Source organism: Ovis aries, chromosome 12 (genome assembly GCF_016772045.2).
Source record: "Ovis aries strain OAR_USU_Benz2616 breed Rambouillet chromosome 12, ARS-UI_Ramb_v3.0, whole genome shotgun sequence".
Taxonomy (NCBI): domain Eukaryota; kingdom Metazoa; phylum Chordata; class Mammalia; order Artiodactyla; family Bovidae; genus Ovis; species Ovis aries.
In genome coordinates, this window is record NC_056065.1 from 71,525,792 (window position 1) to 71,542,537 (window position 16,746).

General features: G+C 38.5%; 1 protein-coding gene across 3 annotated transcripts in view; it reads right to left on the minus strand.

The window, feature by feature from the left end:
* Positions 1–10,212: 10,212 nt before the first annotated feature.
* RCOR3 (REST corepressor 3) overlaps positions 10,213–16,746 on the minus strand; it is a 53,959-nt gene continuing 47,425 nt past the window's right edge. For 2 of the 3 annotated variants that reach the window (XM_015099374.4, XM_015099375.4), the window contains exons 11-12: positions 13,631–13,872; positions 10,213–13,174 (exon numbers count right to left, since the gene is read on the minus strand). In XM_015099374.4, the coding sequence (XP_014954860.2) occupies positions 12,830–13,174; positions 13,631–13,872 (587 nt within the window). In that variant the 3' untranslated portion in view covers positions 10,213–12,829. The remainder of the gene's footprint in view (positions 13,175–13,630; positions 13,873–16,746) is intronic. The other variant, XM_027975973.3, reaches the window with a different exon arrangement.

The following is a 16,746-nucleotide window of genomic DNA, read 5'->3' on the forward strand; positions in this document are numbered from 1 at the left end:
CTCCCCAGTGTCAGACTCTTACACCACTTCTCTCCCCGAGTATATGTTCTAACTGATATTTGTGTTCCACATAAATCTCCTCTGTGAAGGTTGATGGAGCATGAAGATCATGGATTTTAGAATATAATGGGCCCTAATTCCGATTCTAGTTCCTTCACTTTCAGTTAGGCAACCTTGGGAAATTTACTCAACTGCCTGAGCTTCAATTATTCACCAAAGAGGGTTAATAATAACAGGCACTATTCAGATATGCACAGGAGCCAGGCAGAAAACACACAGGAGAGAGGTGAAAGTTGTAGTCAGGGGGAAGGGGAGGGGACACCATCGCTGCACTGAAGACCATGTGTGGAGTCTAGAGGAGCAGCCAGGCTCCCTGCCAGCCTGTCCTTATCTGATTGCTTCTTTTTCAACAAGAGCCAGAAATCCAGATTCAAACCTTTTGGTTGGCAAGTCAGATTAACGATTTCATGGATAGATAGGGCCTGTGGTCATCTTCACTTATGCCTGCCTTCACGCACCTCCTTTCTCATGGTACACCCTTCACCCCCACACTCCCCAGGATGCTTACAAATCAATATGCTTTTGTAAGCTTATATCTCCTTTCACTGGCTAAAAACACAGTGTCTTGAATGCATATATGCAGGTATGCTTAGGGCCCTGGTACTGTTACTAAATATGATTCAATTGTCTCCCTCCATCCCTCTTGCCCATCAATGGAATAAAGCAGCCTATTTGTCTCAAGAATGATATCCAAGCTTTAAATATGATGAGATCAGACTCTGGGATAGAAAGTGAATCTTTTAGTGGTGGGAAGGGGAGTCCACATAACTCCAGGGCTGGGAGTCTCAGTGGGAAGATAGAGGAATTTCAGATAGATGGTAGTCAAAACTCAAGGACATGTTCCCACTTCCCCTTGTTGATCACATAGCCCTGGGCAAGGTGTCTGGGAGAAGTGAGAAAACCAATCCTGGGACCTAGCTGATGAAGGAGACATTATCTCTCTCCTCAAGGACCTTGAAGATGGATGGGAAGAAAAGGACATAAATACACACTAAATAGTAGAAACACACTCAAACATTAGAAGATGATAGCTCATATTAAGTTTTATTATAGACCAGGTACTGTGCTCAGTATTTTATCTTTATTTACCCATTTAATCATCAGCCCTATTTTACAGTTTGAAAAGCTCATCTCTTGAACACTTTGCCCCAAATTGTAAAATTCTTAGTTTTGGGGGAGGTGGGGTTTGAATATGGGGAGTCTGGTTCTTGTGGGCTTTTGGCACAGATGGTAAAGAATCCGTCTGCAAGGCAGGAGACCTGGGTTCAATCCCTGGGTTGGGAAGATCTCCTGGCAAAGAGAACGGCTACCCACTCCAGTATTCTGGCCTGGAGAATTCCATGGGCAGAGAAGCTGGATAGGGTTGCAGTCGGACATGAGTGAGTGACTTTCACTTCACTTCAGTCAGTACAACACATTGCCCCTCAAAAAACTGGTTGATGTGACATCAGACAAAACAGCTGAGGAGATTAATTTTAGCTGGTTTAGTGTTCTCAAAATATTTGCAGTATTCTAAACAGAATCCAGTTTTCAAGCTAAATTCATCTACAAAAATAAGGGCAGGATTGGACTATACACTAAATTTTTGCACAGAAGGGATAAACTTTTAGTCTGGGTAGGTTCTAAGCACCCTAAAATTACTTCCCGACTTCAGACCTGGCCTTCAGCTGTTTAATTTGCCAGGTAAATTGGTAAGGATATGGAATTGCAGCCTTGGCTGTCAGCGGAATGAGGATGGAGTGGAGAGGGCGCCACCTGCTGGAATGATGGATGGATGCATTATTTTCCTCGGGCTGCCCCTTTCTGCAGAGGGATCAATATTGTGGGTTAGTTAGAGTAGGGTAAAATGTCATACCTTCTATCATGGAGAGATCGCTAAGATAAGATAAGGAGGAAAAATCCTGTCCTTGGGCCATAGATTGCACGTCTGACATCGTTTGCAAGTTACAATGGAAAGTTCTTGCCCGCAACGGAACCACATGTGGAAAGCGAGATAGACAGCAGCAAAACACCTCCCAGGCAAAAAGCAAAACCGCAGGGTCCTGGGCACATAGAATGCTTCCCTGCCCTTGAAACAAGTCCTGCCTTGAGACAATAAGTGAATGCATGCCTGTGGTATTTAATTTCTTGATCCAGTGATATGTGGTCCCTTTGCTTTCATCAAATAGCTTTTACCCACTGACTCTGCTTGTCAGTGTGCTGACCACCACAGGGAGAGAGGCAGGGAGTGCTGGGGGCGGGGGCTTCAACCAGGACTGGAGAATTCCATGGACAGAGAAGCGGGATAGGGTTGCAGTCGGACATGACTGAGTGACTTTCACTTCACCTCAGTGTCTGACTCTGCAACGCCATGGACTGCAGCTCACCAGGCTTCTCTGTCCATGGGATTTCCCAGGCAACAATTTTTAATTGTTTTAAAAAACTCCTTTCCCAGATGTACATCTGTTGTCTGGATGTATCACAGTTTGTTTATTCATTCACTTACTGAAAGAACATCTTGGTTGCTCCCTGATAGCTCAGTTGGTAAAGAATCTGCCTGCAATGCAGAAGACCCCAATTCAGTTTCTGGGTCGGGAAGATCTGCTGGAGAAGTCAGCAGAAGACAGGCTACCCACGCCAGTATTCTTGGGCTTTTCTTGTGGCTCAGCTGGTAAAGAATCCGCCCACCATGCAGGAGACCTGGGTTCGATCCCTGGGTTGGGAAGATCCCCCCAGAAATGATTTGATTTCCCAGTCCTGATGGTTGCTCCCAGGTTTGGGCAATTATGAATAAAAGCCGCTATAAAAATTCACATGCGGCTTTTGGCATGAATGCACATCTAAATACACGCCTCCAGCAGCTGCTCTTTTGGCTTAGTAGCTCAAGAAAGGCCTGCACTTCTTTTGCTCTACTTGCGTCACTGAGTTCTGCTCTAGGTTCACCACCAGCTTAAGGAAAACAGACTTAAACTGTACCTGTATGTTCTGTCTTTGTTCCGGGGGTCTCCACTCAGACCACACACTGACCCACTCCCCTCTCTGTTCTGTAGGAGAAATGAGATTTTTATTATTTTAAAATTAGGCCTGCTGTCTTCATCGTTGTTCTTGTTCACTGGTTAGCTGCTCGGTCGTGTCTGACTCTTTGCAGCGCCATGGACTGCAGCTCGCCAGGCTTCTCTGTCCATGGGATTTCCCAGGCAAGAATACTGGAGTGGGTTGCCATTCCCTTCTCCAGTCTTCATCGTATGCTTGGCTAAATGTGGATTCTGTCCATTTTGACACTTTCTTTAATAAGATTCACACATACAAATTCCCATCAGCGCTTAGAAAGACATTTTAATGTATTAACTCTGCCTAATCCCTGTAAGACATTAAACTATAGGTTTTAAGGTTATTATTTAACACTTAGGAAGTATGAAGTAAGATCAGGGGTTTGACTGGCATGATTTGGTTTTGTTAGACTTTGTAATAAGTTAGTAACAAGGAAGATTTTTTAAAAAAATATTTCTTCTTTCTGAGAATTGCGGCTACTCTATGTGAAGAGATTTTAAACACTTGTGTAAACCTTGTTGACCATATCCTCTGTTTTATAGAAAACAGGACAGAAGAATCAATAAGGAAAGGCAGAAGCTGAGGAAGGGGTTATCCTGGGAAAATCTGACAAAGTCAAATATTTTTAGCTTCAGCCACACCTCAGTATTATGTGACCTGCCCCCGTGAACTGAGAAATCCTTCTGTGGGCCAGATGGGGCCTCTCACTATGGAAGCACTGGGATCCCTGCACATACTTTTGTTTTGTACTGTTCTCATTTTTAAACAACTTTACTATTATATTTTCAATACCATTCACCCAGTCAATGAATTTCATTAGATGTATACAGTTATACAATCATAACCATCATGAAATTTTAGAACAAATTCATCACCCCTTGTATCCTCTTGGGGGGTCAGTCCCTGCTCCCAGCCCTGGACTAAGGCAAGAGCAATCTGCTTCCTGTTTCTATAGGTTTGTATTTTCTGGAAATTTTCTGCAAATAAATAGATTGCACTTTGTGTCAACTGGCATAATGTTTCTGAGGTTCATCCATTTTGTTGCATACATCAGTAGTTTTTTCATTTTAATTGCTGCATAGTATGCCATTGTAGAGATACACTACATTTTGTTTATCCATTCATCAACTGATTGATATTTGGATTATTTTCAACTTTATGCTATTATAAATAATGATAAAGAAAAAAAGAATGCCACCATGAATATTTGAATACTAGTTTTTGTGTGGACATAAATTTTCTTTCTCTTTAGGTAGACCTAGGAATAAAATTACTGGGTTGCATTGTACTTGTACATTTAATCTGTGGGAAATTGCCAAACAGTTTCGCAAAGTGGCTTATCACTGCAGCGTATTACATTTCTAACAGCTATGTAGAGGGAGTTCCAGTTTCTCCACATCCATGACAACAGTTGATATCATCAGTCTTTTTAATGAGCCCTTCTTGTGGGTGTTATATGTACCTCGTGGCTTTACCTTGCATTTCCCTTGTGACGAACGACATCTTTGCAGGTGTTCATTTGCCGTTTGCCTATCTTCTTTGGCAAATGTCCATTCAAATCTTCTGCCTCTTATTTTTTGTTCTCTTATTGACTTGTAAGAGTTATTATTGTCTAGTTCCGAGGTCATATGTATTCTAGGTACAAATCTTTTAAACTTTATATTTTGTAAGTATTTTCTCATGGTCAAACGACTTCCCTTTTTAATTTCTTAGTTGCATCCTTTGAAAAGATCTTTTAAAATCTTGAAGAATCCAGTTTGTCAGTTTTTTTTTTCTGTTATAGATCATGCTTTTGGTTACATATTTTCTCCTAAAAGTTTATAGTTTTAGGCTATACACTCTGGCATATAATCCGTTTCAAGTTAATTTTTGTACACAACTTTTTTTTTTTTTCTTTCCATACAGATATTCTACCCTTTCTGCCATTGAATTACCCTGGCACTTTCACTGAAAATCAACTGATCAAACATTTGTGAGTGATTTCTGGACTCTGTCCCACGGATCTATATTTCCATCCTTACACCAGTTTCACATTGTCTTCGTTACTGCAACTTTGTGACAAGTATGGAAATCACTTAGGGTTAAGTCACTCCGTGTTTTTCTTCTTTTTCAAAAATTTTTTGGCTAGTCCAAGTTCCAGGTTGCCACTTCATTTTGTAAATAAAGTTTTATTGACATATGGCAATACCTGTCCATTGTGCATTTTCTATGACTGTTTTTGAACTACATTGGTAAAGATGAACAGTTGCAACAAGGATAGTGGAGACTGAAAAGCCTAAAATATTTACTGTCTGACCATTTAGAGAAAAAGTTTCCTGGCTCCTGGCTTAGCTCCTTGCATTACTATATAAATTTTGGAATTAGCTTATTAATTGGTACAAAACAAGTCTACTACAATTTTGATAGGGATTGGGTTGAAGATATGTCAATTTGAGAAGAATGGCCACCTTAACAATATTAAGTCTTCCAATTCATGAATGTGGTATGTGATTCCCCCTCCTATTTATTTAGATCTTCTCTAGTTTGACTCAGGACTACTTAATGTACTTCAGTGAACAGGTTGTTCCCATTTGTGGTAAAATTTATTCTTAGATATTCTTTTTAATCAGTTCAGTTCAGTTGCTCAGTCATGTCTGACTCTTTGTGACCCCATGGACTGCAGCATGGCAGGTCTCCCTGTTTTTAATACTATTGTAAATAAAATTGTTTTCTTAATTCTATTTTCATTCATTGCTAGTACATAAAAATATAACTGATTTTATATTAATCTTGTATCTTGTCACCTTCTTGAATTCATTAGTCTTTAAGTGCTTTAGAGGTTTATTAGTATGTCATCTACATGTCGGAGAAGGCAATGGCACCTCACTCCAGTACTCTTGCCTGGAGAATCCCATGGACGGAGGAGCCTGGTAGGCTGCAGTCCATGGGGTCACAAAGAGTTGGACACGACTGAGCGACTTTACTTTCACTTTTCACTTTCATGCACTGGAGAAGGAAATGGCAACCCACTCCAGTGTTCTTGCCTGGGGAATCCTGGGGAATCCCAAGGACGGCAGAGCCTGGTGGGCTGCCGTCTATGGGGTCGCATAGAGTTGGACACGACTGAAGTGACTTAGCAGCAGCAGCAGCATCTACATGTCATCATGTCATCTACAAATAAAGACAATTTTTGTTCTGCCTTTCCAATCTGTAAGCCTTTATTTTTCTTGCCTTATTGAATTGGCTTGACAGTAAAATGTTTCTTAGAAATGATGAGAGCAGTCATCCTTAGCGGATTCCAATCCTAGGGTAAAGCATTCAGTTAAGTGTGCTATTGCTTACAGGCTTCTTGTGGATTTTTTTTTTTTTTTTTCAATCAGGTTGAGAAGTTCTCTTGTATTCCTAGTTCTTTGGGAGTTTTTATCATGATTGGGTGTTGGATTTGTCAAATGTCTTTTCTGTGTCCATTGTTATGATCATTTGCCTTTTCCCTTTATTAATATAATGTATTACAATGATTCTCAACTGAGGGGTTTGCTCCCAGAGAGACATTTGGTAATGGCTGGAGACATTCTGGTGGCTTCCCAGGGGGTGCCAGTAGTAAAGAACCTGCCTGCCAGTGCTGGAGATGTAAGAGGCGTGGGTTCTATCCCTGGGTCGGGAAGACCCACTGGAGGAGGACATGGCAGCCCACTCCCGTATTCTTGCCTGGAGAATCACATGGACAGAGGAGCCTGGCGGGCTACGGTCCACAGGGTCACACAGAGTCGGACACGACTGAAGCAACTGAGCAGGAGCATTGTGGCATTTTCTGCCTTACCACAATTTTCTTCTTGATCTAATGCATTTTCTGTCTGAAGGACTTTTTATCTTGTTGATCTTTTCAAGAAGCAACTACTGGTTTCAGGGATTTTTTTTCTATTATTTTCCTGGTATCTATTTAACTGATTTTTATTTCCTCTTTTGTTATATATACCCTTTTCTTTCTAGCTTTAAAAGAAGAAACTGTAATGACTGATTTTTTCTTCCTGTATAATATAAACATTTAAAGTTATCAACTTCCTTCTAGGCACAACTTTGCTGTAGCCAATGATTTTTATATAGTTTTTACTCAAACTCAAGATATCTCCTAATTTCTCTTGTAACTTATTTTCTGACCCATAACTTATTTAAAAATGAGTTAATTTCCACAGATTTAAGATTTTCCAATTTCTGTTGGTGATTCCCAGTTCCACCGTACCTAGAGAACATATTCTGGATAATTTGAACACTTTTTCATTTATTAAAACTTATTTATGGCACACAGTATGGTCTGTTCTTGGAAATATTTCATGTACATGAACAGAATGTTTATTCTGCTGCTGCTGGGTGGAATATTCTATAAATTTCAATTTCATAAAAGTGGTTGATAGTGTTGTTCAAATCATCTATATTCTTACTCATTTTTGGGTTTTCCTGTTCAACCATCTCTTAAGAGATGGGTATTGAAATTACTGACTTTAATGGCAGATTTGCCTTTTTCTTCTTGCAGTTCTATCAGGAATCCTCCTGATGAATTGGCATCTTTATCATTATTCAGTGAACATCTCTATCTTTGACAATGTTCTTTGCTTTGAAGTCTGACATTTAGTTACTCCAACTTTAATCGTAAAGATGGTGTATCTTTGTCCATTTGTATTAGTTTCTACTGCTGCACAGAAACAGTTTGTCTGGTAGCTCAGATGGTGAAGAATCTGCCTGCAATTTGCGAGACCTAGGTTTGATCCCTAGGTCGGAAAGATCCCCTGGAGGATGTGGCAACCCACTCCAGTATTCTTGCCTGGAGAATTCCATAGACAAAGGAGCCTGACAGGCTACAGGCCAGGGGATCGAAAAGAGTCGGACACAACTGAAGTGACTTAGCGTGCGCACACAAACACACACAGCTGCATAAAAAAATTACCCCCAAAGTTAGCAGCTCACAACACTTTACAGTGTTGTCACAGTTTCTGTTAAATTTAGACACAGCTTAGCTGAGTTCTCTGCTTCAAGGCCTCTCATAGACTGCAACCAAGGTGTTGGCTGAATTCTAGTCATCCCAAGGTCCAACTGGGGAAGGATCCACTTTTAAGCAGACATAATTGTTGGCAGGGTTCAGTTCCTGGCAGACTGTTATTCTGAGAGTCTGTTTTGTGCCTTCTATTGGCACCGGGCTTGCTTCAGATCCTTGCCCCAAGGGCCTCTCCAACATGGAAGCTTGCTCCATTGAAGCATGCAGGCAGAGAAGTCTAACATGGAAGTCCCCATTTTTCAGCTTAACCATCACTTTTGTTGTATTCTGTTGGTCGGAAGTTAAGTCACTAAGTCTGGTCCACACTAAGTCCAGCCCAGTCATAATGACATGAACACCAGGAAGCATGAATCCTTGGAATCTGCTCTGTATACCTGTCTTGAATTTGAGGTATTTACAGATCCTTTTGGGAACGTCAGTGTTTTCCTGCTCTTTTGCCTTTGTGGAGCTGAGAGGTTCTTTTATTCTGTGAGTTTTGGTCTCCATCTGCTGGTGGCACCTTCTCTTGCTTCCTGGCACTGGTCATTTCACCAAAATTTAGGGAAGAAAATAAACTGAGGCACAGAGAGGTGAAGTAACTTTCAGTGGAGTTGGAAAAAATGTCACCATAGTAGAGGGACAACTCTTTTTATATGTAAGTGACAAATCCCTCAATGATTCTGACTTTTCAAATTCTCTTTTGGAAAGGCACAGCTTGTGAACTGAAACAGTCTTGAGAATAAAGGCCTTTTTAAGTCAAATTCTGCCAATTATGAAAACTGCTCTGGACAGTGATAGATAGATACCTTGTATTGTGGTATTATTCAGGATTTTCTTAGTTACTGGTAGTTGTACCTTACCTATTTAAGTAAGATTAAGTTATATAGATTTTAAACCTTTCTTAAAATGATTCAGAAAAAAAAAAAAGACATTATATAAAGCATTCTGAAGATTACCCTTTCTTTATGCCATTTACAGTGTGAAGACCACTCCTAGGTATCTTCACTTTACTTTCCAACATCTTTTCCTGAGCCTGCTCATTCAAATTCCAGCTTTAGGATTGTAAAGTTTCGATCATCACTTAACAAAGATCCATTCCCTATCAATATCCTACTTTAAATCTGGCAACGACAGTTTGCAAACATCTCAATCCAACACTAATTTCTGGTCTTCATTGTTTCTCCCTTAAGTGTTCTGAAAACATCAAAAGGGAAGATAATGCCACATGGCCTTTTAGACACAGCCTCAGTGGCTCGGGGGTAAAGAGTCCACCTGCAATGCAATGCAGGAGGAGCCACAGGAGACATGGGTTTGACCCCTGGCTTGGGAAGATCCCCTGAAGGAGGGCACAGCAGCCCACTCCAGTATTCTTGCCTGGAGAATCCTATGGACAGAGGAGCCTGGCAGGCTATAGTCCACAGGGTTGCTAAGAGTCAGACAGGACTGAAGCGACTTAGCATGTATACATACAGAAGCACTCCTGTTAATGTTTACCCTCAAACCACAGTTACTAAAATTTATTGTTGCTGAACATCCCTTCACTAAGGCAGCTAATCAAGATTTAAGTTGGTTAGACTTACATGGACCTACTTTTTCTCTGAGAGCAGAGATGTACTACCACAAACATAAAACAATGAGGTAGTTTCTTGTAGACATTATATAATATAGCATGGTTTCACAAACTTTTCTTTCTGTATTGACTTACTCTGTAATCTTTGAATGATGTATCTATAATGAACGTCAAAGTTAAAAAATACACATTTTCTTCTGTTTCCTAGAATCAGAATGTATTTGTCGTTTATTTTGGGAAAGCACAGAGAGAGAGAGAGAGATCCTCCTTTGAGTTCTAAGTCAGATTATTCTTTTTGAGGAGATGCTGCCACCCCAGTGTTAAAGTGATCAGCAGTTAGTAATATTCATGGATAACATTCTTTTCATAGGAGGAAGAAACATTAAAAGAATACAATGTGTTTAATAACTAAACCTGGTACTTTAACCAAAGTACTTGTGAGATTCTTAATACAGCTGAAGATCACTACTGTCGGGTTTTTTTTTTTTTTGCTTGTTCTCTACATCTATTCCTAAAAAGAATGCAGGCCTATATTAAGACAAAATTTGACATTCTTTCATTTTTATTTTACATTATATTTTACTCACTTTATTGTAAGATTACTCAGAAAACGTTTCAATAGTAACCTATCTTTACCTCCATCAATATTACACTGGAATTAACTCATATAGAAAAAATATTTTTTCATGAATATTAACAGATGTGTCAACAGCATGATTTATTTTTAGTAGGTAATGAAAAAAATACTTGGGTGTAGATTTTTTTAAACTGATAAAACTTGAAATTAATGAAATGGTCATTAAAAGATTTTTTAGGTTTTGCTTTTTTTTTTTTTTTATAAAAATCAGTATTTAGAATTTCACAGTGAAGAGGTCCTAAATTTCTCATACAACATGAAATTATATAAAAATAGAAGACATAGACATCTTTAACTCTTTAATCCTTTGATTAAGCAGCAAGCATATCACTCTTCCAGGCCAAACACTGCTTAAACAAAAAAGAAAAATAATGACGTGCAAAATATTTACAAAATATGCAAAGCACACAATAAAGACATCTCACTATATACATGTGTCATATTACTAATGAAGCTAAGAATTTTCTACTGTGTGCTCTAGTGTACGGAAATAAAATCACAGCACACCCCTCAGATACAGCACCTTTGCTCATGGTTGGGATAGAATGGATTTTAAATGAACCACAATATACTCAACAGCTGGACAGATGCTGGTGCTGACCAACTTGACTCACATATCCCACACACCGTATACTGAAGGTCTACTGACAAGAGACAAGACAATAGAAGCTGTACATATGCACATATGCGAGACAATCTAAATACTTCTAAAAATGCTTTAGATATTTTCCTTTAAGATATATAACTGTCCCCATGGCTATTAAAGTAAAAATAAGTATAAATTCTTGAATATTAAGAATTTTAAATCAAGATGATCCAGTGAGAAAGAACACATCCTGAAAAAAGTCTTTAGGTTATGTTAGAACTTAAGGTCCTTACGGAAATAAATGGTCTGAACTTCAAAAGGAAAACCAATTAAAGGATGTAAGTCAATAGCTCTTTAACACTTTATAGCCAAAGGTAGGGACTATTTTTCTAATATCTGGAGAATATATGACATCTCAAAAATAAACTAGGGCCTCCGATGTTGACCATTTTGTGAAATAGCTCTAAATGGGAGACTGTGAATGTGCAAACACTTATCTTCAGTTCCACTAGTATAGCAATCTAAGCAATCTGTCCCTTTGCACAGGCAGGTCATGATTCCAATATGAAATCATTGTATCAAAAATATTAGTAATACATTGTTGAAATACTATCACTTGTAAAATATTCTTTGTAGGTGCTTAATGATTCTGTGTTGAATTGAGAAGACCTGAAATTTTTGTTTCTTTATAAAAAGGGTCTCAGCACTTTAACAGCACAATTGTGACAATATACTGATGTATCTTTGGATAACACAGAACAAATCCTTAAATTTATTTTATGAAATAATAATGATTTAACCCTAAACCAAACCCATGAGTACAGGTTGGCTGCAAGGAATACACAAATGTATCCAAATAGTACAATAGAGATTGATCAAGAAAACATCTTTTATATTAAATGCAGACCATATTAATAAGTATGAGGGCAATTTAAAGTTCAGAACACAAAAAGGGTATTGTAAATAAATGCTTCCAGAACCACTATTTCCACATAACTGACAAAATATAATTCTCCTCTAAAGTCCCCAAATGGAGGCAACTACTAGTTAAAAGCAGATAGCATTTAGAAACATTAAAAAAAAAAAAAAAAAGCATTAACTCCATTTTTAAGGAACTTAAAGACACTGTACTTTAACAAATGAAGTCCTCATTGTATGTAAAATAATTATTCCCATCCTCTTACTACTGAAAGATGGCAAGTCAATGACCTTTAAGCAAGGACTTTGCACTAGGACCCTAAACTGTATGTTAAAGGGTTAGTAGGTTCAGTACATTCTTTGTGGTTTCATATAATTGCTTTGCAATTGATAAAATTGCTTTCTTTTAAAGGAATATATTTAAATTCCTTTAGAAAAAAAAGCAAGTCTTTGAAAAAAGGGATATGCAGCTATAATTGCTTAAATATGCATTAAATGAACATACGTCAAAATCTGAAATGCAGGTTATCTATTCTTGCACTCCTAACATAGGAAAATGTTGTTAAAAATTAAATTAAAGAAAAAGAGAGAAATAGTTGAACATCCTTAACTTATGAAACTTAAGGAGTTTTCACAATTCCTAAGTCAATATTCCTGTACTAAGAGCCTTGACTATGAAGAGGCAGGAATATAAAGATTCTCAATAAAATAAATACAGTAAAAACAAAACAAAAAAACCTTGGTAAATAGAATACTTAATCTCTTCCTTTAACGAGATCATGTCGCTGAATGTATACTCTAGAAAGGAGGCTAACTGTAGGCCTTCTGTTGTGTTTAACATTTTAGTTGCGTGAACTAAAAAATTCCTTACACATCCACTTACGAGAGCCCACTGGCCACAGAATTAGTTTGCAGCCTCAGTATCTAGAAGGACTCTTCTTCCCTCTTTTGCATCAACAGTCAGCGGAGCACTGGTGTGGTGGTGGGTGAGAAGTTACCGCAGCTCTGTCCAATCGAACTTTAGTGCAGTGAGGACTGTGAGTCTGTCTGAATTCCGATAAGTGATGGTGGCTGTTGGCCGCCGACTGCGGACAACACTGGCCTTGGATTTAGACGGGGAGGCATGGAATTAGCGGGGCGAATGAGAGGTGGTGGAGGCTGATTTAAAGTTGGCCGGGGCTGGATGAACCGAGCCTGCTGCTGGAGTGGAGGAGGCTGCCGGTGAAGAGCCGGGGCAGCAGGCAGTGTTGGACGAAGAAGTGGTGGTGGCTGGTTCAGAGCGGCCACGGGGGCTGTTGGTGTTGGAGTGGATGACGGGGCAGGAGGTGATGGACCCAGAGTCCGAGGAGCCTGTGGGGTCTGTGCCTAGAGATGAGGAAACAAAAATAAACGTATGAGATGACAGTTCCTAATGGACGTCAGTACAATATAGTTTGGGCTGTCACAGGAAAAACAAAACAAATCAAAACAAAACAAAAACATAACACCAGTGTTTTTTGGAAGCACAAGCTTCTTTTATTTTAAACAAAACAAACCAAAAAAAGCAACGAAGCTACCAAACAGGCATCTTTATTAGTAAACAGCTTAACACTGGAAATAAAAATAAATTTATGAAAGAACAATACACTCTCCATTCTTCTAGGATCAGAACTTGGCGTGTCATTATGACTCAAGAGTCACGAGAGAGGCACCACTGAGTAAGTGTATTGTCAACCTTTCATGCTCGTTCAGCTAGTCCTCTGACAAATTAGCCTTACAGGACACCACATGAAATGGTGATTCCTCAGCTCATATTAGCTCAAATGCCATACACAAACACACCTCCTCTTCTTCGTCAGTGCTCTTCCCTGATGGCACATTAGAAGCACTTTTTGTCTCCTCCCCTAAAGCAGAAGCATCACCATTAGAAGCCTGGGTTCCTTGTTCTGCTTCCCACTCCTGCAATACCTCCTCTAAGTTAAACCGACGCCTGTAGTTTACAAAGAAGTTCTTCACTTGGCCAACAGTCTTGTTGCCAATTACATCTGCAATAGCTTGAAAATCTTTACCATATTTGCGGACACCTGGAAGGCAAAGTAAATAATACACCTGTGAAGGATCAGCAAGGAGAGCTGTGTGTACTATACATCACGCACACACACAACATACCAGCAATGAAAATCCTTTCTGATAAACTCTGCTCACGTCTCAATTCTGAGATAGAGACTAAGATATCAGGGTCACAGATGGAAACTATCAATTATGTCATTTCATCGAGCCAGCCACTTGCCTTCAACTGAACAATCAGAAACTTACCATTTTTTACATACTCAGTTATTTTCTCCAATCCTCTCTTGAACTCTCAAATACAGTCCATTTATTGTAAAGCATTGAATTCTTTGATCCATCCTCAATTCCACATTCATTTATTTCCCTAGTAGCCAGTCACCTAAATTTGAGCAACATCGTTTGTAAACAAAACTGGATGGGAATGAGCCATCTCTTTTATCCCCTCAATGGACTGAGTGAGTAGTCTTAGGGTTCCCCCGTTAAGAAAAGCATTGTGATTTTGATCTTAACACCAACTTCTACATAGTTATTTGCCTATCCGTATCAGGTACCAACAAATAGAACCGAGATAAGAAATTAAACATAAAAAAACATAAGAATCATCACAATCTGATGGACAAAAAAAGGAAAGCTATTTTTCAGAGTCTGTTGGATTTTAACTCATCTAATAGTCCTAAGGACTGTATATATGACAGATTCCTAGCTATGCTCTGTAGCCTAAAGCATTATAGTGGTGACTACTTGTAGATACTGTGCTTATCACTGCTACCTTAAATTTAAGAAGGACTGTACATTCAGTTATATAAAAAGACCTAACATATAAAATTATGGAATTAAATGTAGGATAATATTTGATTTATGAACTCGAGATAGTCAATTATGCTACAGAATTTAAAGTGACTTTACATAATCAGGTGGATAATAATTTGCTCTTATGGAGTTCTAAAGGAAATCCATCCTATTCGTTCTAGAAAGAGATACACCTAGCTTAAAATATAAAAGCTGTCAAAATTTTGATTTTACAATTTGATAACTGCTTTTTAAAATACCAGAAAACAGTAACTCATTAATTAGAGATGAGAAAGGAGAATAAAAATACTGATGTCTATGATAATCTAAGCAGCCAGAAATAGAGGGATTTAGATAAACTTAACATGTATACAATCACACATAAGAGGGTAACATAAGGGCACATTAATACACTGGCAGAAATGCAAGACATATTCTTACTGATACCTATTTGGATGATATACCTATTATCTTAAAGAACCAGCATGAATACAATTCATGTTTTTAAATTCTGCACTTATTTTATATTGAAAACTTGGGAATAAGTAGCTCTTGCTGCATTCAATTTGCTAGGCTTGACTCTACAGGGAGTTTCTTCCTCTTAGAACATTCTGGGTAGGAGGCCAGACATATTAAACTATTATCCCATTGTTCATCCAGAGTTCGGGATTTGTAAACTATGCTCATTTGCTCCGTTCTCAAAGAGAAAGACACATGCATGACAACAGAGTAATAATGATACTTAAACTTTATAATATTTTATTTTATATTCATTTAAAACATAAATGAATTTATATTCTCTTAAATCCATGAGCTGATTTCCAGTTAGAACTTCATAACTGAGTATAAATTCTAATGGTGACTAGGCTCCAGTGAGGGTTTATCTGACAATAAGAACCCAAGGTCATTTCATATTAAAAGTATACATATACAAAAGCTACATATTCAAGTACTTCTCTACTACTTGTACTCTAGAAAACAGCAACTCAACTTGAGACAGCTGCACTGAGAAGCAAATACTAATTGGAAATCACACACAGTGTTCTACCAGTGTACTAATTTTCATAACAGATTTAATTTACATTCTAGAAACGACCAAAGCTACTAAACACATAAATTTAGAAATGAAAACTTAAATAAATCTAGGATTAGATCTTCTATATTCTTAACAAGAAGTCACATTAAGAGTAACTATGACTCTAAGTCTGCCAATATTACAACCCTCCAAACACTCATTTGTTCAGCAAAATATACTCTAAAATATACCACTTAGTTGCCCCCATGTCAAGCTCCATTATCTAACTGTCCCCTCTTCTGACCCTATTTTTTTTTGTTGGATCTTCCACTTTATTTTCCCTTGCTCAATGGACTTCACCTTGTCACTAATATTGTTGCATTTCCAGAATTACATGTCCCAAACCAAAAACTACTTCCTATAGGAAATTTACTCAGACAATCTGGATTTTCCTCAACTCACCTAGGTTCTCAGTCACCTAGGTAAGTTTATTATTAACTCGTGTATGCTTGTTCCATATCAACTACTTTGCGAAGTCTTAAGGTTCAGACCATAGTGCAGACTTCTGCAGTCTGGCTAAGGATCATCAATCACGTCCTGAGAATAAGTGGGCCTGGATATTAGTGCCCTTAAGTCTGCAGGATGCCTGGGCCGTATGTGGAAGAGCTAGAGCTCCTTGGCAGACTCCTCTGGACAGACAGCAGCCTCATCTGTCTGTCTCAGTGTTTCATGAAAAATTTCATCATTTTCTCTGTATGCCATGATGTGAACAAGGTTGGAAAGTACTTTCCTATGGAATACAAATCACCATCAGCATTACTACAATGCTGAGTACAGAGGAAGTACTCAGGAAATATGACTGATTTTTTTTCTCCATGGAGCTTTATTCTATTATTCTTTCCCAAGCTACAAGAGTCACACCTAGCTGACTTCTTTATCATTTTTACATTCCCAGTGATGTCACCAACAGCATATTTTGGTGAGAAGGTGGAATTCTCACCTCTGTCTGTACTGTGGCTGATTAACGAGTCAAGCTCTAGTGAAAAACCAACTGAAGACTTAATGGACTGACTCCACCTTCAGA